The sequence below is a fragment of the Pelodiscus sinensis genome, chromosome 2 (assembly GCF_049634645.1).
Source record: "Pelodiscus sinensis isolate JC-2024 chromosome 2, ASM4963464v1, whole genome shotgun sequence".
Classification (NCBI taxonomy): domain Eukaryota; kingdom Metazoa; phylum Chordata; order Testudines; family Trionychidae; genus Pelodiscus; species Pelodiscus sinensis.
Window position 1 is genome coordinate 135,174,775 of NC_134712.1, and position 21,488 is coordinate 135,196,262.

The following is a 21,488-nucleotide window of genomic DNA, read 5'->3' on the forward strand; positions in this document are numbered from 1 at the left end:
AGTAAACCCTGCCATCCATGTGGCCTTCCCATGCTCTTATTTCAGACATAGTAGTGGAGAGCAGTTGAGCAGAGAGATATGTGTATTTAAGAAACTTTTCTAACTTTTGGTTTCTCAATTGCAGAAAAAAAAGAAGAAAAGAAACATTTGCTTTACCAATAGCTGTCAATTGTCAGATCATACTTAAAGTTAAAAAATCACTGAGTTGACTACTTTTTCCTTTTGTATTTTTCTTTCTTCCCTAATTTCTCTATTCTCTCCTTCCCCAAATATTATATTAATGGAGTTACTCCAGATTTTCACTGGGCCTCATAGCCTAACCCAGGGATTCTCACTATTAAAATATAAATTATTTTAATTTATATGCCACAGTAAAGCAATATAAAACTAGGATATGTAGTCTGTTCGCTATTATTTTGCCACCATAGATAGATTAATCATGCTAATGACTCCATACAGAATTTCCATTGTGACTAATTAAGAAGTGTATGATCACTATAACATGGCAGTTAATGGTTTTATCATTCTTGGGAGGATTGGTTTTCGAATACACTATTACTGTAATGGGATTTGCTTTTATCAGCTAGCTCATTTTCATCAATTCACAGTGATTTTAAAATCAATTTTTATTAAGGAAATTGATCATGAGACTTGCGTTTTTCTTTTTTTTAATTTTCAGATTGGAAGCAAGCATACATTTATATGTATATTTCAAAACAGCAGGATAGCTATATCTCCTATCATAACATTGCACTGGATGGGTGCAGGTGTATTCAAAACAGGCAGTCTCTCAAACCACAATATGGGGCCAAATTCAGACCTAGTGAAAGCTAATGCAACCTCATTTACTTTAGCAGTGTTGAAACTGCTTCTGTTAGATTCAGAATATGATCACACCAGGTTCATAATCTAGTAACAGAATGCTGTATAATGCCCAATCACAAATGAAGAAGAAAAGGTTAAATATAAAGTACAAATAAGAAAATGCTGACAGCTTCACAAACTGTCAATACATCAGATGCAAGCTGTCTGTTTGGAAAGTAACATAGCTCCACATCACTATCCTGCCAGAATCTTGCATTTGTTGGACTACAATTCCAAAGCAAAGCGTAGCTGAAAAGCTAGGTCTTTATAGGTCCTATTTAACTTCTACTGAAATCAATATATCTCTCACCTACTAATAAAGAATATTTTTAGTGTTTCATTATGGTCTATTTTTGAACTGTCTTCAGCTAGGCTTGTAACTGGCATTTTCTATCTCATGTTAAAGGATGCAAAAAAGAAAAAAATTAAAATAATACCTAACATTTATACTGAGATTCATTTTGAAAGCACTTTACAAATAGTAATAAATTAATCACAAAAATAATTAAATGCCTAATATTTCCAACATTTAGCCTGCAAAAAATAAAAGCAAACATTTCTGAGCCTGCAGTGATTAAACGCCAGAATCACTTCCCTGCACAAAAACCTTTTACCCTGGACTAATAGGAAGATTCGAAGAAAGACAACAATACAACTTGAAAGAAAGGAGGAAATGTTTTGGGCAGCCAGGAAAGAGATGAGTAATTGCATATACATATGCACTATTTACATATACTGTATAAAAAGGTTAGCTAAAAACTCCTTCCCTAAACTTTTTCAATCCATGTTTATAAAGAGAATGGAAAATACATATTTAAAGTGACAAGGTAAAGGAAAAATGAGTTCCCATTTTCTCATTAATAGGGGATCTACTTTCAAGGAACACTGTAAACCCACAATTAAACTTCAATAAGGCCTGGTTTAAACGAAGTCTAGAGCAGTTGATTCCTTTGATATTGGTTTTTCCTTTTTTCAACTGTCATTCTTTAGCTAACATCATACCAAAGGAATGGCAGGTCCTCATCACAGATATCTCCCAACTCTGAGACACCAAAAGTAAAATTTGCAGATGGGTGCCTGTCTCTGTGCCTTGGCTCCCATTTTACCTGGATCTGCCTTGATATAGACATATCCCTGTTTTGCCTACACCATAAATGCAAACATAGCAGAGTAAATGAAACAGCAAATCTTAATTGTCAGTTTATGGGTTTTTATCTCTATTTCTGTGATAGCTGTAAAATGGTTATTGTTTGCATAGAATTTCTTTCATGCTGCTGCATTAAACTGCCTGGGCTTAATTATATGCAAAATATATTTACACATGACTCCTCATTTGAGCAATGAGACACAGCAGTGTGTGCATTCATAGGTCATTAATTCATGGTATATATGCATTATGACATATCATTGCAAAGGTCTTCAGCTAAAATCCCCTGGCCCAGGAAAGCACTCTCTTTTGTAGCTTATACTGCTGTTAGTTTATGTGTAAAGATGATGAAAGACCGCATCATGAGGGATATGATCAAATTATTAAATAATTTTGTTCAAAATGGCTGCCACTATTCTGAATACTCCTACAAAATCGACATATTTCCATGGAAAAGAAGTCCTGATAGTTATGAAGTGGAACACCTCTTTATTTCCTTTCTGCTCCCCATTTCTTTCTATAGTAGTGATAGCATTTCTTATTGAATGGACAATATTCACATGCCTACTGAGACAGCTATGTTATCACAAGCTACCAGAGCTAGTTGTGCTACCTGCTCTTGCTCTGAAAGAGAATGAAAGTGGAATTCCTCATGAACCAGTGTTCATCCAGTCATGACATTAGGGGATTTCAGTCTAAGGGCACATCTACACAGCAGGGCTAAAGCCCATAAATTACACAACTTGAGCTATGTCAATGCGTAACTTAAGTCAAAATAGCTTTGTGATGGGGCCTGGGCTATCCCCTGTTCGTCAGTGCACGGCCGAAACCCCTGACACGGGCGTACCCCCTGACAACATGGTGGAGAATGTGGGTGTAATCCGCCCCGGAACCTAGGGGAGGAACAGTGGTGTGAGCGCCCCAGCAGGGAAAAAACCATTGGGGGTAGAGAGAGCGAAATGGAGGCGGTGAAATGGTTGGAAGAGATGGCCGAGAGGCAGAGGGAGCAGCTCCTGCAGCTGAGCCGGAGTTTGCAGCAGTGAATGGTGCAACAACTGGAGCAACAAGGGCAGCTGTTCCAGAAGCTGATGGAAGGGTTACTAGCCCAACAGGCGCAGAGACTGCAATCGGGGGCGACAGCGGACAGTGGCTATGCCCAGGTACCGCCCGTGGGGCACAGGGCTCGGGGAAGCAGGCCGGCAAAGGCCGTGGCGGAGGTACGGGTGGAAGGGACCCTGGTCAGGGCCCTAATAGACTCCGGGTGTAGCCAGACCATGGTACAGGAGAACCTGGTAAAGAGCCCCGAACCCGCAGGGGGTCCGGTCATGCTACAGTGTGTGCACGGGGATATAAAGGCATACTCGACGGCCTGGGTGCGGATAGCAGATGCCTGCGAGGAGAGGATTTGTCGGATAGGGTTAGCCCCCCAACTGGCGTACCCGGTAATACTGGGGCGAGATTGGCCCAGTCTCCGCAGGTTGGTCCAAGACTGGGCCCAGCAGGAACCTCCCAAAATAGGAAGACAGCCCCGAGGAGGGACGGTGGCCGCCCAGTGTGACATCCCCAAACCTGATGACGAACCGAGCATTGAAGCTGGGACATCGAGCACAGCAGGACCCCCGCCTCGGCCAATAGATGAGGGAGAGATGGAGTGGCCGGGTGCCGGAGAGGACTTTATGCGAGACCAGAGGGAGGACCCGACGCTAAGCTGAGCCTGGGAGCAAGTCCAGGAGGCGGAAGATAAGGAGTCCGGAGGCGAAAGGGGACAGCAAGAACCAAGGTTTGAGGTCCGGAACGACAGGCTCTACCAAGTGGTCTGAGACCACAGACGGACGAGGAATTCGCGCAGCTCCTAGTTCCCTTCAGGTACTGAAAGGGTGTACTGTGGTTAGGCCATGCCAGCCCCTGGGCTGGACACTTGGGCCGTGAGAAAACACTACAGCGGGTGGCCCAGAGGTTTTTTTGGCCAGGGATCCATCGTGAGGTAAGGGAGTTCTGCGAGTCCTGCCCTGAGTGTCAGCGCACCAACCCAAAGGGAGTATCCAAGGCTCCCCTGGTGGCTCTACCAGTGGTAGAGGTCCCCTTTGAGCGGATCGGGTTGGACTTGGTGGGACCTCTCGAGAAGGCTAGCTCGGGGTGCCAATATATCCTAGTTATAGTGGATTATGCCACTAGGTACCCCGAGGCCATGCCATTACGGAATACAACCGCAGCTACCATAGCCGCGGAACTCCTTGAGGTATTCTCCAGAGTGGGGATACCGAAAGAGATACTGACTGATCAGGGCACCAATGTCTCATCCAAATTAATGGCTGAGCTGTGCCGGTTGTTAAACATCTGAGCCCTGCGAACCATCGTATACCATCCCCAAACAGATGGATTGGTGGAACATTTTAATCGGACATTGAAATCAATGCTCCACAAATTCATAGACGAGGACCCCCGAGGGTGGGACAAAATGTTGCCGGCCTTGCTTTTCGCTGTGCGGGAGGTACCGCAAGCATCCACGGGCTTCTCCCCTTTTGAGCTCCTATACGGGTGGCAGCCCTGGGGGATCCTTGACCTCCTGAGAGAGGACTGGGAGGGGCAGGAGTCCCACGTGATGGGGACGGTCCCCTACGTGTTGCAATTGAGGGAGCGCTTGCAGAAGTTAGGGGAGTTTGCCTGAACCAACCTCTTGCAGGCCCAGGAGACCCAAGCCAGGTACGACGACCGAGGGACAAAACTACGAACGTTCAAGCCAGGCGACTGGGTGCTCCTACTCTTACCCTCACAAGAGTCAAAGCTACTAGCCAAATGGCAGGGCCCATTTGAGGTGGTACGCAGAGTGGGGCCCATCGATTACGAGGTGAGATTGAAGGGGAGGAAGAGAGGAGTACAGATGTATCACGTAAACTTGCTAAAAAATGGAAGGTGCAGGAAATACTCGTGATCGATCCCTGCCCACTTGACGAAGACTTGGGGCCCCCCCACGAACCAACCAGCCACCCTGGGGGAAGAACTGAGCCCTGCCCAAGAAGACGAGCTCCTCCGCTTAGTCCAGAAATACGCTCACGTCTTATCTACCCAGCCAGGCTGGACCAGAGTGATAAGTCATCATATAAGCACCCTACCAGGCCACAAGGTTCGGGACCAACACCGTCCCCTACCCCGGAAGATGTGGTGGCCGGTGCAAAGAGAACTCCAGGCGATGCTGGAAATGGGAGTGATCGAAGAATCACGCAACGAGTGGCGCGGCCCCATCATGCTTGTCCTGAAACCCGACGGAACGATGCGATTTTGTATTGACTTTTGGAAGGTCAACGCCATCTCAAGATTTGACGCCTACCCCATGCCACGCGTGGACGAGTTACTCGAGAGGCTGGGAAAAGCTCGATACGTCTCCACGCTAGACTTAACAAAGGGGTACTGGCAGATTCCGCTGACCCCGACCTCCAGGGAAAAGACTGCCTTCCCCACCCTGTTCGGGCTGTACCAGTTAATCACGATGCCTTTCAACCTCCACGGGGCAGCCACCACCTTCCAGCGTTTAGAAGACCAGCTATAACGCCCTCATCAGCTATACGCCACCGCGTACATAGATGATATAGTCGTCTACAGCCACACGTGGCCGGAACATCTCCAACACCTGGAAGCAGTATTAAAGGCCCTCGAGGAAGCGAACCTCACGGCGAACCCCGGGAAATGTCACTTGGGACAAAGGGAGGTGACTTATCTGGGATACACGGTGAGGAGAGGGACGTTGAGACCCTTAGTTGACAAAGTACAAGCCCTACAGGAGTGGAAAAGGCCAACGACGAAGAAGCAGATTCAGCAGTTTCTGGGACTGGCGGGCTATTATCGCCGATTCATACCCGATTTTTCAGCACTGGCAGCACCACTATCAGACCTGACCCGGAATTCCATGCCGACAAAGTTACGATGGACACAGGAATGTGAAGAGGCTTTCCAAACATTGAAAAAAGTCTGGTGAAAGAACCAGTGTTGTTCCCCCCAGACTTTGCTAAGGACTTTATCCTCCAGTCAGATGCCTCTGAGAGGGGACTAGGAGCCGTACTAGCCCAAGAAGTGGACGGTGGAGAACACCCGGTGATCTATATGAGCCGGAAGCTCTTCCCCCAGGAGCAGAAGTACTCCACAATTGAAAAAGAGGCGCTGGCCGTAAAGTGGGCCATAGATGCCCTCCGATATTACCTGTTAGGTAGCCACTTCCAACTGGTAAATGACCACGCCCCCCTGAGATGGCTGCACAGAATGAAGGACACCGACCCTCGGATAATGCGGTGGTACTTATCACTGCAGCCATATGATTTTGAAGTGGCCCACCACCCGGGTAAGACTCACATGAATGCAGATTTTCCCAAGTAGAGGACAAGGAAAGCTGGACAAAGCAGACCGTAACCACCCATTTAAGGGGGAAGGTGTGTGACGGGGCGGACAGGCCCCGCACTGATGAACAGGGGGTAGCCCAGGCCCAGCTGGCGGAGGAAGCCCCGCCCCTCCGACCCTGCTGGGTATGCTTCCAGCAGCGGCTGGGTATAAAGGCAGAGGGAGCCCGGCAGTCAGGGAGGCCGCAGGGTGAGGGAGGAGACCAGGCCAGGCCAGTGTTCCTGCAATGGCTGGTACCAGAGTCGCCGCCCACGCCGGACCCTGACACGGAGAAAGCAGCCGCTGACCCAGAGCGGCAGGAGCGGGCCCATGACCCCGGCAGGTCCTGCCTCGGAGGAGAAGGGGCCCGGGGGGAACCAGGGCGTAGTAGGAAGCAGCCCAGGGCAAAGGATATAAAGTTGGGCTCGGCCTGTATTGGCCGGATCCCCCGCCAAGCAGGCAGGAGCCATAGGCCCTGCCTAAAGGGCCCTGGGCTGGGACCCGGTGGAGAGGGAGGGCCCGGGTCCCCCTACCACCCATTTTCCCTTCCCTGGAAAAGCAAACCCCGGGCCAGGGGAGGCTTCTCAGAGCGGCTAAGCCTCTAGTACCGTATATGCCCTGATAGAGGGGCCTGGACTTTTACGTTGGGACTTTGGGGTACTGTATAGGCCCGGTAGGAGGGGGCCGAAACCCCTGACACGGGCGTACCCCCTGACAAGCTTATTTTGGCTTTTGGCACTGTTTACACAGCAGGAAGTCTAAGGTAGAGCACTCTTTCTCTGACTTCCCTTATTCCTCTTGAAATGAGGGTTACAGAAGTCAGAGTAAGAAGTCCTCCAGCTCAACATTATTTTGACATTGTCAGAATAACTGCTTGCAGTGTAGACATGGACTATGTTATTTCAAAATAACACTGCTGTGTAGACGTACCCTAAGTTATCCTGCATGTGTAGGACATAGCATATTTACCATTCCCACAACCACTGTGGGGTGGGAAAAGCTTCCCCCTTCCCAGATAGCCACCCCTCAAAGCTCTTTGGACTGCTGCTGTCAGCCACTCATTAATATGTGGCATAAATGTTGTAGTCCTGTTATGGGAGAGGATAAGGCAATGTGAACCTGCATTATAAAGAGAGGGACAAATGCCTGTTGGAATTAGAAATTGATGATGTAGACTCCTACAGTGGATGTCAGGGAAACAAAGTAGAGAACACTGCAGTACAAGGCTAATGCATTTTAAGGAAAACAAATGTTTAAGAAATTACAAATCTAGGGTTTGCAGTCCTCATGTAGGCAAAACTCTCTTCGAGTTCAGTACTAAATAAAGATTCTATGTACGATGGGAGCATATATGCTAACAGGCAGGTGGATGTGGAGAGACCAGACAAACATGAATGAGGTAAGAAGAAAATTGCAGGTCATCAGAGATAGGCTAGATCATAGATCAAGTAAGAATGAGAAGAGAGTAGGAGACAGGTTATAAGGAAATTAATGCAGACATCAGGTAAACAGGAGAGTGAAAGGAAACATGAGAACTAATTGGCTCAGAAGCAAGGGAAGAAGAGAGATTTGGAGGACAGATTTCAATTGGGTGATGGAGATGGCAAAGGGAGTAGCTTCACAGGGTGGGTGGAGAGGATGATCACTGATTGTCTGGGCACACAGGAAGCTTGAATAGGAAGATTTTGGTTGGGAGGAGGGAATCAGTAAAAGACAGGAGATGGGAGACATGTAAAAGAGGAAAGCAGTACATGTAGAGGATTAAAGACCCTATAAGGAAGCAATTTGCTCTCAGTCTTTGTTTACATAGATACCCAAATGTGCCTTTATGTGGCATTTTGGGGTGCAACCATTAAAATATTTTTTGCTCATCTGTCTTTGACCCCTTCTGCATGGTCCCATCATATCACCTACTGTATCACAGCCCTCTTTGTTATAGTTGTTCCCTAAGTAGTTCTTAATGCTGCCCTTGGGACACATCTGCCTTCAGTAGAATACACAGATATATCTAGTGTCTTTAATCTTTTTTTAACAAAATTAAAAGCCTGAAGGTTGGCTACTCTGTTATACCCTCAAATCCCCCACAAACAGCTCCAAATTGATATTCCTGCCACAGATATGAAATTTTCACCCCCTTTAATTACACTGTGAAAGCACGAGACAGATTTTTCTCAAACTAGCAAAGATATCTGTTTGTACTCCCTATGTGGCTTGACCAACTGCATTACATGCGACTGAATTTATTATTGATCAAAAGGTACAAATCAATGAATGGTACATAGTGTACAATAGTATCAGTGAAAGCATTATTCCCTCTCTCCGATGGAGCATGCTGATTACCATTCTCACATCTTGAAACTCTTTCTGATTGCATCAGAAATAAGTGCTAGAAAAGCATCTTTAAAGGCAAGTGATCCTGCTCATCTAACTTGTGAAGGAAGAAAAGAGAAACCCAGACTTCTCCCTGGCCCTTTATTGATTCTCATAAATTTTTGACACATTAAAGATGGTGCTTCTCTTTTTTAAGTGCAAAAAGCATGTGTCTGTCTTTCCATCCTCCTATTAACATCCTTAGTCCAAAAAGTTTCAAATAAGCATCAGATAAACAGACAGCAAGCTCATATTCTTCAGTACTCCTGCCTTCAAGCACCCTTAAAATCATTTTAATTGGCAGATTTAGCTGGTATGAAGCAGCCAGAGCACATAACTGATTCTGACCCAAAACTTTGGGAAATTTACTTCAACCAAATGGAATGATTGATCCTTCTGAACTTCATCCATCATGCGGTTTGAATGGATTCACTTAAACAGTCTCTTATTAAACTGCACATTAATTTTGACAGGTACAGCTGTAAAGCTGTATGTTGCTAATGTTGAATGGAGAAGAGTCTTTAATTTGCATGTGTTCTAAGATGTTAGGGATCAAACAAATATTTGTGCACAAGATAATTATAGCATATGCAAGACAATATATAATGTGAATTAGAAATAGTTTTATAGTCAACTACGTTGCTTTTAAATGAGATGTTAAAGATGTATTGGTAATGCTTTTATACTTCCTTATAATATCCATGTTTGCAGTTAACATAATGAAAATCAGTCAGGATGTTGCCTAATCACAAACCATGTGCACTATATGTAAGGGCCAAAAACAGTTACATTGGCATTGTTTGAAAATTCATGTTAATAATTTAACCTTATCATACAGTTACCAACTATTAAAAGCCATTAATAACCATTAACTATTAAAATCACTTGTGCATACATGCCCTTCATGTCTACTGTAGCATTTTCCCTTCTGCCTTTGAGAAATACAGTCTTCTTCTCTTAAGTCCATTTATAGCGCCACTGTTAATATCATTCTGATTCATTAGTCTATATGATATTTTGCATTCTTCCTTTAAGGTAGGGGTGGGCAAAAGGGCCTCCATGGGCCAGATCTGACCCACCAAGCATGTTGGTCTGGCCTGTGGAGACCCTGCTGCTCCACCTCTCCCAGGCCAATTAGAGCCTGGGGGCGGGGGGAAGTGCACAAAATTTTGTCCACCCTGTCAGGAGCGCATGGAGCTTAGAAGTGCCACATGCTCCTGGCAAAGCGGGAGGAGACTTAGCATGCCTCCCCATCCCCAAGTTCTGACTGGCCTGGAGGCAGAAGGGAAAGCATGCAAGGCTTCCTCCCACCACCAGGGACATGGTGGAACCTCTGTGGGTGGAGAAGCAGGGAAGTATCCTGATCCCACCCCTTCCACTTGAGGCCCCGCCCCTTCCGGAGTGGCCTGGGGCCACTTCAAAAGTTTCTGAAGTAGGCCCCGGCAAAAAATTATTGCCCACCCCTGCTTTAAGGTCTGCTTTGCCAAACTCACCTATTAATTCAGTTTTCCTTCAGAAACTTTTGGTGCTTTCTTTCAGAGTGCCTTCTTTGCATGTGAAGATGTCCCTTAAAAACTGCTACTACATTGTCCTCATTTACATCACATGGGACTCACCTCCACTGTGATTCCTAGAAAATATTTAACCAATAGCTAAACAGTTCATGGACTGAAGCAGCTTGTTTGCTACACTGCACATTATCATTTCCCTGTTTCCTTTTCCTCCTTGATCTTCTTGTTGCATCCACCTGTTGGCTCTCATCACACGCTGAGATTGTTAACTTTTTGGGGCATGATCTGTTTTTACATCTCTACAGTACCTACAAGGATCTGATTGGTACCTCTGTGTACTACATTACAATGATACTAATAATAAATACAAATAATTTCTAGAAAGGGTAATTAAATATAATGACTTTCTTACCAAATGTTTTCTCTGGTAGTTCTGTGACAACTATACTATAATGGATAAACTGTGAGGGTAAAAATTATTGTTTATTAGACCATCCATTTGTTACACTAACATTTGAGGTAAAAAGTCACATCTTTTTATTAAATAGATTGTTTTCACGTATTTCCTAAGTTATTATTAAAATCATAACTAAAGGTCCCCCAACAATATTCTTCCCAGGCAGGCTATGAAATATTGTTGTGGCATGATCTTGCAGGAAGGGATTATGAGAAGTATGTACATATGTCCCCAAAGAGGACCAAGAGATAGAATCAGCCTAGAGGGCAAAATTCACATATTTCTAAAACCAGAATATATATTGGCTCCAGGGTAGGATTTTCTTTTAGCATCACAATACTACACTGAAGCAGCTTTGCCACCAACATTATTATCTTCCTGCAGGATAAGGATCCCTGCATAGCTTTGAGAGATATAATGCTAACATATTGTTTCCATCAGGGCAAGATGTACATCCTGGACATGATGCTTAGCTTTGTAATGATGTATTCTTATATCCAGAATAAAGTCACTATCTATTTGAGACTCTCATGTTTTCAGTGACTTAATTTTGCCCTCTTTGTTGCCCCAAAGTAGGAATCTCACCACTGACATTTGATAGCAATACCAGAGTCATTTTTCAGAGATGGGTCATCCATACCTCACAAACAAACAGTTCTGGACCAAATTAAAGTCACTGGAATTACAACAGCAAAGAAATTGTCTCTAGGCGCTAGTTCCAGAAGTAGAAACTCATTTGTGATCATTTTCTTCTTATTAAATGTACTGGAGGAATAGATTGTCTGTGCTGTGTTATTTTAGTCTGAAGGCAAGTTCTGTGTCAAAATAACTATAAATTAGTGTCACCTTTAGGAGAAAAAAAATCCTGAGTTAGAGAAGACAGCAGGCTAAAGTATTAGAGAGACCCTGTCTTGGAAAGTATTCTAGATCCTTATGGGGAACGAAGCAGTATTTTTGTAACTTTTACTAGAAAATACAAGACGTTTTTATTATTACAGCGAAAGAAATGCATTTCACAAACGCTAGATTGAAGCTTTCTTAGACATACATTGAAATCACTTTAGTGATAGAAATCTTGCCTTAGAAAAGTAACTTCATAGTTTGTAGAGGCAAGAACAATCTGGCCCAAGAACCAGCTGCTTTGCTGTGATTCTACCCCAAAGTTATGCCTGTTTAACGTCTCCCTCTCTTCCTTTATAAATAAACCTTGCAAATAAATGAGATTTTGTTGTTGTTGTCATGCTGACTGTTTTATTTAAGCAAATTATGTAAATCCCCTTAAAATGTATTAAATCTGTTGTAGGTCTTACAGCATTTAATGTTAGAAAAGAATCAATTTATTTGTAGATCAAAGTGGCTGTGTATAAACCCTGCTGAAAATTAACAATGCTATTTATTTTTAGTATCTTTCTCACATAAAGTGTCATATCCTCCTTGCTCTCTTCTCTTCTCACTGCTTAAGCTCAGCTAGACTTCCCCAGAGTTATGTACAGGTTGTATCTCCCTTAACCAGGATTCTCTGGTCCAGCAACTTCCGTGGTCCCACAGTATCATGGAAGTTCTTGGACTACAGGGCCAGGGATAGGGAGGTTGGTCCATGGGGCAGGAATGGCAGGTGGGGCCAGTGACTCAGCCAGGAGCCCCGTGTTGGGGGGCGGGATGGAGGGGCAGGAAGCTGAGCAGGGAGTTCTGGCCCCTGCAGTCAGGTGGTAGCCAGCGCCGGCCACAGAGCTCAGGAGCCAACTGTGGCAGGGGCAGTCGCAGAGTCCCAGCCCTGACCACAGAGCTTGGGGGCTGGAGCAGCTAGAGAGCTCTCACCTGAGCAGCCATGGCCAAGCAGGCTGCAGTGAGGCAGGACTGGAGCCCTTACTGGGGGCAGCAGGAGTCAAGTTGGAAGGGAGTCTCCTGGTCCCGCGAATCCCCTCATTCGGGACCAGTCAGATCCTGAGGGTGCCAGATGAGGCAGATGCAGCCTGTATTGTATCTGTGCCAAATGCCCAATTCTCCAGTCATCCTGCGAGTCGTGCTAGGTGAAACACTGCTGATACCTGAAGTCATGTGTTTCATGGTACATTTCTATCTGCTTTCAGAGCAGACCTTTGGTATTGAAAAAAGTCAGTGGAAATGTTCCATAATTGAAATTCAGAAATCAAGAAATACAAAAGTTAAGGATCAAAGTTTGCTGTCTGTGTCAGGGCATCAACACCCCGCACTCCAAACCCCTCAGCAGCTGCACTGTTCACAGCGTGAGGGGTTAGGTACCGGCCTTGCGCCTGGTGTTCACACGCCGCACAAACAGCCTCACACCGCGGGAGCCATGGTGAGCACAAGCCGCGGCGTGATTAAGGACGGGGGAGAGGGAGCTGAAACGGTGTAGACCCATGCCGTTAAGACTGCGGTGCAGATGGGCTGGAGCATGCCAGGAGGAGGAGGGGTGAGGAGTATGGAGGGGGACACGGCATGACGTGGCCTGCCCAGAACTGACGTCAGGGGTGAGAAGGTGAGCAGGGGATTAAAAAAGTGGAAGGGGAGAAGTCACGGGGGAGTAGAGCCAGAGGGACCAGGAGAGAGGCAGGAGCAGGAGGAGAAGGTCAGGAGGGAGATAGAACAGCAATGGCGAGGAAGCCAACGAGATGCCTTAACAGGGCTGGAGCCGTACCACCCGAGTTCTTAGGGAAAGGACCGAATGACTCCGAGAGGCTGAGAGAGTGGAGAGAGGAAGCAGCCCAGGGCAGGGCAACTGGTTGAAGCCTGCGGGCTGACGTGTTTCGGCTAAGAGCCCTGTCAGCCGGACAGGACTGAAAGCAGTCCCTGCCCTTAGGGCCCTGGGCTGGGGCCCATGAGTAAGGGTGGGCCCGGGCCCCCCTCTCCTCATTGCCAACAGTTGCCAGTACTGGCAACAAGGAATTCGAGAACTGACGCCCCTTGAGTGGGACCGTTGATGATAACGGCGATCGCCGTGACAGGAGTGATTGCCAGAGCTCTGTGAGTAGGACCCAAAAAGGAAGACTGACTAGACGAGGGATTGAAGAGTGATCTTGCACCCCAGCAGTGTCTGGTCACACTGTCATTTATGACAGTGTAAATGTCATTATTTGAGTTTTGTGCCAAGTAAATAAAAGCAGAATTAAAAATATATTCAATAAATGAACAGTCTGATTTCCCCTCTTACTTACATCAATGTAAATCAGCAGCAGCATTATTGAAATCACTGGATGTAGATTGGTGTAAAACTGATGTAACTGAAGGCGAATTAAGTCTATACACCATATTAACACATTCATTAACAAGAAAAACAGAAATAAAAAACACTACACGTGTACAATATAATCCAGTTACTACAGCAAATGAGACCTTCACTTTTGTACTGTATAATTTGCTTCCTTTCTACTGTGAAGTGTTAATATTGCAGTAATGTTGGGAAGGATTCTATCTATTGCCATTTTGTTTGTGAAGCACTTTGGAAGACATGGAGATAAAAGAGCCATCTAAATGCAAGTTTGTTATTGTTGAAGAGACTTATTCCCTGACCCATTTTGTATCTCAGCTAATGCTTGTTTTACGGAATCTGGACTGTGTACCTCATCTGAAGTTTAATCTAGATTCTTATCTGTCCTCACCTTCCAGCTCTGTAATTTTCTGTTCACTGATAAGGTTTTATATGTCTGATACTGATTTGAGCCTCTCTTGCTTATGTTATGAACTCTGAGCAGAACAGAAGTACCCAAGCCACTGACTAGTGAATCGGGCATTACTCTGGATCCAGTCTCATATTTGGAATATTAATTATTAATTATTAGTAATTGTATTGACTTGACTGTATTTAATTAATAATTAAATAGAAAAATTTGTTCGGGACGGTCACTGGGAGTTTTCATACACAGAATTAAGGACAGGGTCACTTGCTGCCAAAGAGAGGGCTGCTTTAACACATAGTGCCACAAAGGAGCAGTTGTTGGAGGTTTAAAAAAAGGAGGGGTGGGGGATTTGGCATGTCCTGGGTGGTTAGTACAGGGAAAGGAAGACAGGAGTTCTAACGGTCTAATTCATCTATTGATGTGATTCTGTGATCCTGATCAATGGTAGTATTAGAGGAGTGAAGCCTGAAACAAATAACATATATAGCTCTTTGCAAATGTACTTTGGTAGGCAAGCATGTTCTACCATATTCTGTGATAGTAGTATTCAAGTGACTATACCTGATATGCAACCATTAATTGTCTTGTGATAAAAGGAATAAATGACAGTAATAAATGTTTTTGTTATTGAAACACTTATTACTGGCTAGAAATACATATTAATGTTTGTAGCCACATTCTATTTGGCTATTCTCTGGTAGATACAATCATAGGTATATATGGGGGAAAAAATTGCACAGAATTCATATGATCCACTTCTGTACTATATCTGACATTTAAATGAAATTGCTAAAATATCTAATAATGCAGATTACAATGATGAAATATTAGCTGCACAGCAATAAAAATATTTGAAAGCAAATATTGCATTCTAAATTGCAACCTTATGATACTAAAACAATTGCACACATTTTGGAGTGTTATGCTTCCATTACCGGGAACTTTGCTCCTAGATCAAATATAAAGCAGTTTCTGGATCTGACATTGTCACAAAATTAATTTGAGATGCTTTGATTTTACTGTGACAATACATGGATTTTGTAATATACTGTATTATGGATGCATTGTTCCAAATGATGGGATAAATTTTTGCCACTGCAGATAGCATTCTAAGAAATAACAATTTACAGGGGAAAAATCTGACATAAGGACACTCAAAGGGCCAGTATTCTGTTTCTTTTGCCTTTCGGAGTCAGACAGCGAGAGTTCTGTTTGTAATTTCAGGAGTAAACTTTTTAACAAGCAATCTTATCAGGGGTTATAATGTCTTATTGAGCAGATCTTTGACTACATTTCAGGCCAGAAGGTAATATGGATTATTTCCAGTTATTTTTTTAGACAATTTTTTTTATTTCAGAAGGTGGAGAAAGCTCCTTGGGGGTTGGGAGGATGGGTGTTCTAGATATGATTTTAGCAAATAGGAAGGAACTGGTTGAAAATTTGAAAGTGGAAGGCAGCATGTGCAAAAGTGATCAGGAAATGATGTGTTCATGGAATCATAGAATACCAGGACTGGACGGGACCTCAAGAGTCCCCTGCCCTCATGGCAGGACCAAGTACTAACTAGACCATCCCTGATAGGCATTTATCTATCCTGCTCTTAAATATCTCCAGAGATGGAGATTCCACAACCTCCCTGGGCAATTTATTCCAGTGTTTGACCACCCTAACAGTTAGGAACTTTTTCCTAATGTCCAATCTAAACCTCCCCTGCTGCAGTTTAAGCCCATTGCTTCTTATCCTATCATCAGAGGCCAAGATGAACAAGTTTTCTTCCTCCTCCTCATGACACCCTTTTAGATACCTGAAAACGGCTCTCATGTTCCCCCTCAATCTTCTCTTTTCTAAACTAAACAAACCCAATTCTTTCAGCCTTCCTTCATAAGTCATGTTCTCTAGACCTTTAATCATTCTCGTTGCTCTTCTCTGGACCCTCTCCAATTTCTCCACATCTTTCTTGAAATGCGGTGCCCAGAACTGGACACAATACTCCAACTGAGGCCTAACCAACGCAGAGCAGAGCAGAAGAATGACTACTCATGTCTTGCTCACAACACCTGTGAATGCATCCCAGAATCATGTTTGCTTTCATGATTCTAAGCAATAGTAGGAGGAAGAATAGCAAAATAAAGACATTGAATTTCAAGAAGGAAGACTTTAGCAAACTCAGGGGGTGCATCTACATTGCACCCATAGCTCAAAATAAGCTACACAATTTGAGCTAAACAAATTGCATAGCTTATTTTGAGTTAATTTTAAAATAGCGCTTATTTTAACTAAAATCACTATTCCAAATGTCCCTTACTCCTCATGGAATGAGGATTGCAGGGACGTCAGAATTGCAAGCCTGTTATATTTCAAAATAACGGGTTTGTTTCGAAGACACAGAATAGCTATTTCCAGTATCCCGAAATAGCGCTGCAATGTAAACATGGCCAGGGAGTTGGTAGGTAAAGTCCCATTGGAAGTGTGTCTAGGAGGAAAAATAATTGTAGACAATTGGCAGTTTTCTAAAGAGACTTTATTAATGGTACAAGAGCAAAATTATTGCACTGTGTAGAAAAGATAGGAAGTATTCAGGGGTGAAAGTAACCTACGTTTCCTACAGGTACTATTGTGTCGCACCCCTCTGGTGGAGTGTGGAGGGCTCAGGGCAGGAGGGGATGGGGGATAGTAGGAGTCAAGGCAGGAGCTTGGAGGTGAGGAGGAGCTCAGGGCAGAGGTCTGGGTTGGGAGCTGGGAGGCTCAGAGTAGGGGGAAGATGGGGTGCAGGACTCAGGATAGGGTGCTGAGGGTGCGGAGGGGTGTATGCAGGGGCAAGGGTGCCATTTTGGAGGGGTGGGGGGACTGCAGCCACATTTACCCGCTCACTCTTGCTTTTCTTTTTCTTGCTTCCTGTGACTACATGCAAGGGAAAGTGCAGAGCCCGCTGTGTTCCTCCTCTGCCCCTCCCCTGGGGACTGGACTCGATGATATCTCTAGTTTCCTTCCATTTCTAGTATTCTATGATTTTAGTGAGTGGTGTTGAGCTGATTATTTCACCCAAGATCCTGAACCAGTACACTGAAGATATGATGGGAATGTTTTCACTGTCTTCGCTGAGGGTTGGATGCGGCTCATAGTTCCTTCACTGTTCTGCTTGTCTGCATCTCATATGAGAGGCTATATTAAACTTTCATCCATACTGGCGATCCCTCCAGGACAGGGTTAAGGCACTTGGATGTGGCAGTGTGGAGAATTATTTTACTTGTGCTGTACTTACCTTGTGGTTACATGGAAAATTTCCTTCTCCATGAATCAGGACTCCTAACATGGCATCTTTCCCAAGTGCTTAATTCATGTAAATAACTTTTTAAAGATGTATGTCTTTTAAACAAGAAAAATATTATAATGCAGAACCATACTATTTCCCTCTTGTGTCTAAACTAGCTTACAAACTCCCCTACAACAATGCACTGCTCTGACAGAAGATTTAAGTTATAAATGTAAAGTAAGATAATCCTTTGCTAGATATCAGACTGCAGCACAGTACAGAGAAACCTCTCCTTCTAATCACTGATATTCCCACAACTGACAGTTTGTAGAAATAACCAGAGCTTCTTGAAGCATATTATAAAGCATACTAGCATAATTACACCCGATTAACTGCCTTTGTATTTTTTCTACATAGTGGTGAGATTATTAGTAGTGATGCATCATCCCAGCCAGCTTGTCTTGGGCTCACTTAAAGGGTGCTGCTATGGTGGGGTAAGGAAGATCTAGATTGGACGATCTCTGCTGGATTCTCAAATCTTTGATTTACACTTTCACATGCACTATACCTGTCTGCTTGGCACAAAAGCAAGATATATCTCACACCTGAAGGTGCTAAAGGGAAAATGATCCTTCAACATGTGTTTGTATAAATGTGGCTAATGGCAAGATAATATTGATATCAAATTATAGACCTGACATTAAGAAAATGGCACTAATGCTGCCTTGTGTGTTTTCCCCTGTGTCCCCCATGCTCCTTCCTTTACATTTCCTCAAAATTCTCCCTTCATTTTCTTTCCAAAAAGGCAAGTATGCCATGAGGGACCTGGTCCATCGACTTCCAGGAGGTAACAACAGCAACAGCTCAGCAAGCAAGGCCATGTCGGATGACACTGTAACTGCCATTTGCTGCACTCTACATGAAGTCATCACTAAAAATATGGAGAATGCCAAGGCCTTACGGGATGCAGGAGGCATTGAGAAGCTGGTTGGCATTTCCAAGAGTAAAGGAGACAAGTATGTTTTGCAAATCACCTCTTACCTTTTGTAAAATCTTTAATAGATGTAATTAGTACTAAATGGCTTTGTCTTGTCTGGTGAGAACATTAGCTTCATTATTAAGTTTAATCATAAATCATTTGCGTTAGGAACTGTGTCAGATGTAAGAAGACAGGGGAAAAAAAAGTCACCCAGCATCAAAGTCTCTGGCAGGTCTCCTTTCTGGCCTGCTGTCACTGGCATATTGCAGCACCCTGAATTATTATTTTTCATCATAATAACTAGCTTGAAACCTTTTGTCAACATAAGATGGTAGCCTGAGACATTAGGCTCCTGTGTCATGGGCGATGTAATAGTAGAGCAATCAGGAGGGCCCCTGGGAAAGGATTTGTGCCTCACACAGGGACTGTTCCTCTCCTAGGCTAAGTCTAGATGACAGGCTTCTTTTGGAAGAAGCTTTTCCAGAAGAGATCGTCCGAAAAAACTTCTTCCGAAAGAGTGTCTGCACAGCAAAAGAGCATCAAAAAAGCCATCTGCTTTTTCGAAAGATAGCATCCACACTGAATGGACGCTATCTCACATTTAAGCTGTGATTACTATGGATGGAGTGGCCACCAGGGCACCTGTGCTTTTTCCTCTTTCCTCTTCTTTCAAAAGAACTCCCTCTTCCCCATCCACACACACCTTTTTCCAAAAGAAATCTTTCAGAAAACAGCTTCTTCCTCATAGAAAGAGGTTTACCAATGTCGGAAAAACCCCTCTGTTCTTTCAATTTTTTTTTTTTGAAAGAACGCGATTGCATTTTGGATGTAAGTGAAATTTTTTTTTTTTTTTTTGAAAAACAGCCGTACTCCCACTTGCTTTGGGAATGCAGGATGTGAGGAACATCACCACTTTGCAGGCTGGAGCTTACTCCCCACCAGACAGCAGTTACTCTGGCTGGCAAGGGGGGATGAGGCCATGTGCGTTTCCACTTCCACCCCTAATAAGCCCCTTGCTTGTTAAGAAGTATCTGTAAGACCTTCTGTGTGTTACATTGAATGGCACCGATATATATAGGAGAAGGCTCACAGCTCAGTATTATGTTCTTTGCAATTGTTATGAATGCATCTCATGTTTTTTTCTAAGTCAGTACATCCTGTTCATGAAGAGATCATTGGTTCTTCTCCTTTTGCTGGGAGTGGTTGCCTAGCATAGCTGGGGTACAAACAAGACACATCAGACTTCCAGAAGTGTAGCTGCTTTGCCTGCAGTGGGACCACGTCAGTTTGAAAAATGGAAGCTTTCACTCTAATGTATAGATCCTTTTATCAGAAGGGGGATGTGTTATCAGCACAGAGGCAGCTGCATCCTCAGGGCTCTAACGTGCCTCTGCACAGCCAATCTTCAGCCTGACAGAGGAATCTACCCACTACACCTGTTACTAAAGCAAGGTGCTGGGCTAGGCAATTAATGCACTGCTGACCCAATTCAATCTTACTCCCTTTTCTTCTATTATTATTCTCTCTCCTTTCATGCTCACCCAATACACTCTCATTATTATATCTCTGTAGGAACTGATAAGAGGAGCAGCATTACTAATTGTGGTGATTCCAGTTGTGGGAGCTTCCCTTGTGCTGCTGACTCACCTTAGTAATAAAGCATATTACAATTGTATTATAAATAAATTGCACATTAAAATAAATTAATTCTTTGACTAGATCAGATTTACTGCTGGTATAAGCACGAGCATCTCCATTTTTCTTCAGTAAAATGTGCCCACTGACATCAATGGGGAATTTGACTCTGAGTTTATCGTTGTACATTAATAAAACTTAAGAAAAATCTACAAAAAATTTGTATTTCTCCACCTGTGTATTTCTCCAACAGAGATCGTTATTACCTACTGACATTGGAGCTGGAGTTTTCAAAGGCACCTAAGAAAATAAACCACCTAACTCCCCTTGATTTCAATGGGATTTGGATGTTCAGTTCTGTTAAGTTCTTGAATATGTCAGTATTACAGTGTTCGATGAGTCAAATATAACCTCTTACTGCAAATCCAGGAAATCTTACCTTTTGAAAGCCATATACTTCTAATAGTCTGGGACATGTTGGCTAATATGTGTTTTCAGAATGCCCTAGTAATAATTGTAGTGCCCTCTATTATAAACTGTTTTAGACCTACTGATGAAAAACAGAATACAAGAACTAGATATGGTTATTTGTATTGATTATGTAGTTGTACAACAAGAAAATCTATCAGCACATAATACTAGTTCCTAGCCTCAAATAGGAGTTTATACTCTTCTTTCAAAAACTTGAGATTTTATACCATTCTTTCTGTCTTTTTAATTTCTTTCAAAGAGATTCCATAATTTCAAATATTAATATGGGAAAGTATATCTTGCTAACCTGTTACTGAAAAGGATATTTGTATTTGTAGTTAGTGAAGCTACAAATGCAACATTGTGTTAAATTGTGAAGTATGACATCTGTTAATAAGGCCAACTGTTACTAGCCTCAGAAGAACCATTTATTGTTACTTCTAATGTAATCACTGTCGTCTTAGAAAAATCAATATAATAGAATCATAGAATCATAGAATTGGAAGAGACCTCAGAAGATCATCAAACCCAGCCCCCTGCTCTAGGCAGGACCAATTCCAACTAAATCAACCCGGCCAGGGCTTTGTCAAGCTGAGACTTAAACACCTCTAGGGATGGAGACTCCACTACTTCCCTAGGTAACCCATTCCAGTGCTTCACCACCCCCGTAGTGAAATAGTTTTTCCTAATATCCAACCTGGACCTCTCCCACCACAACTTGAGACCATTGCTCCTTGTTCTACCATCTGTCACTACTGAGAACAGCCTCTCTCCATCCTCTTTGGAACCTCCCTT

At 43.7% G+C, this 21,488-nt stretch overlaps 1 protein-coding gene across 8 annotated transcripts in view; it reads left to right on the forward strand.

Annotated features, from left to right (window-relative positions):
- The window catches only part of CTNND2 (catenin delta 2), a 1,073,049-nt gene that overhangs the window by 992,793 nt on the left and 58,768 nt on the right, over nt 1–21,488 (forward strand). For all 8 annotated transcript variants that reach the window (XM_006120137.4, XM_006120139.4, XM_075921468.1 and 5 more), the window contains one exon: nt 18,414–18,624. In XM_006120137.4, coding sequence (XP_006120199.1) covers nt 18,414–18,624 — 211 coding nt within the window. The remainder of the gene's footprint in view (nt 1–18,413; nt 18,625–21,488) is intronic.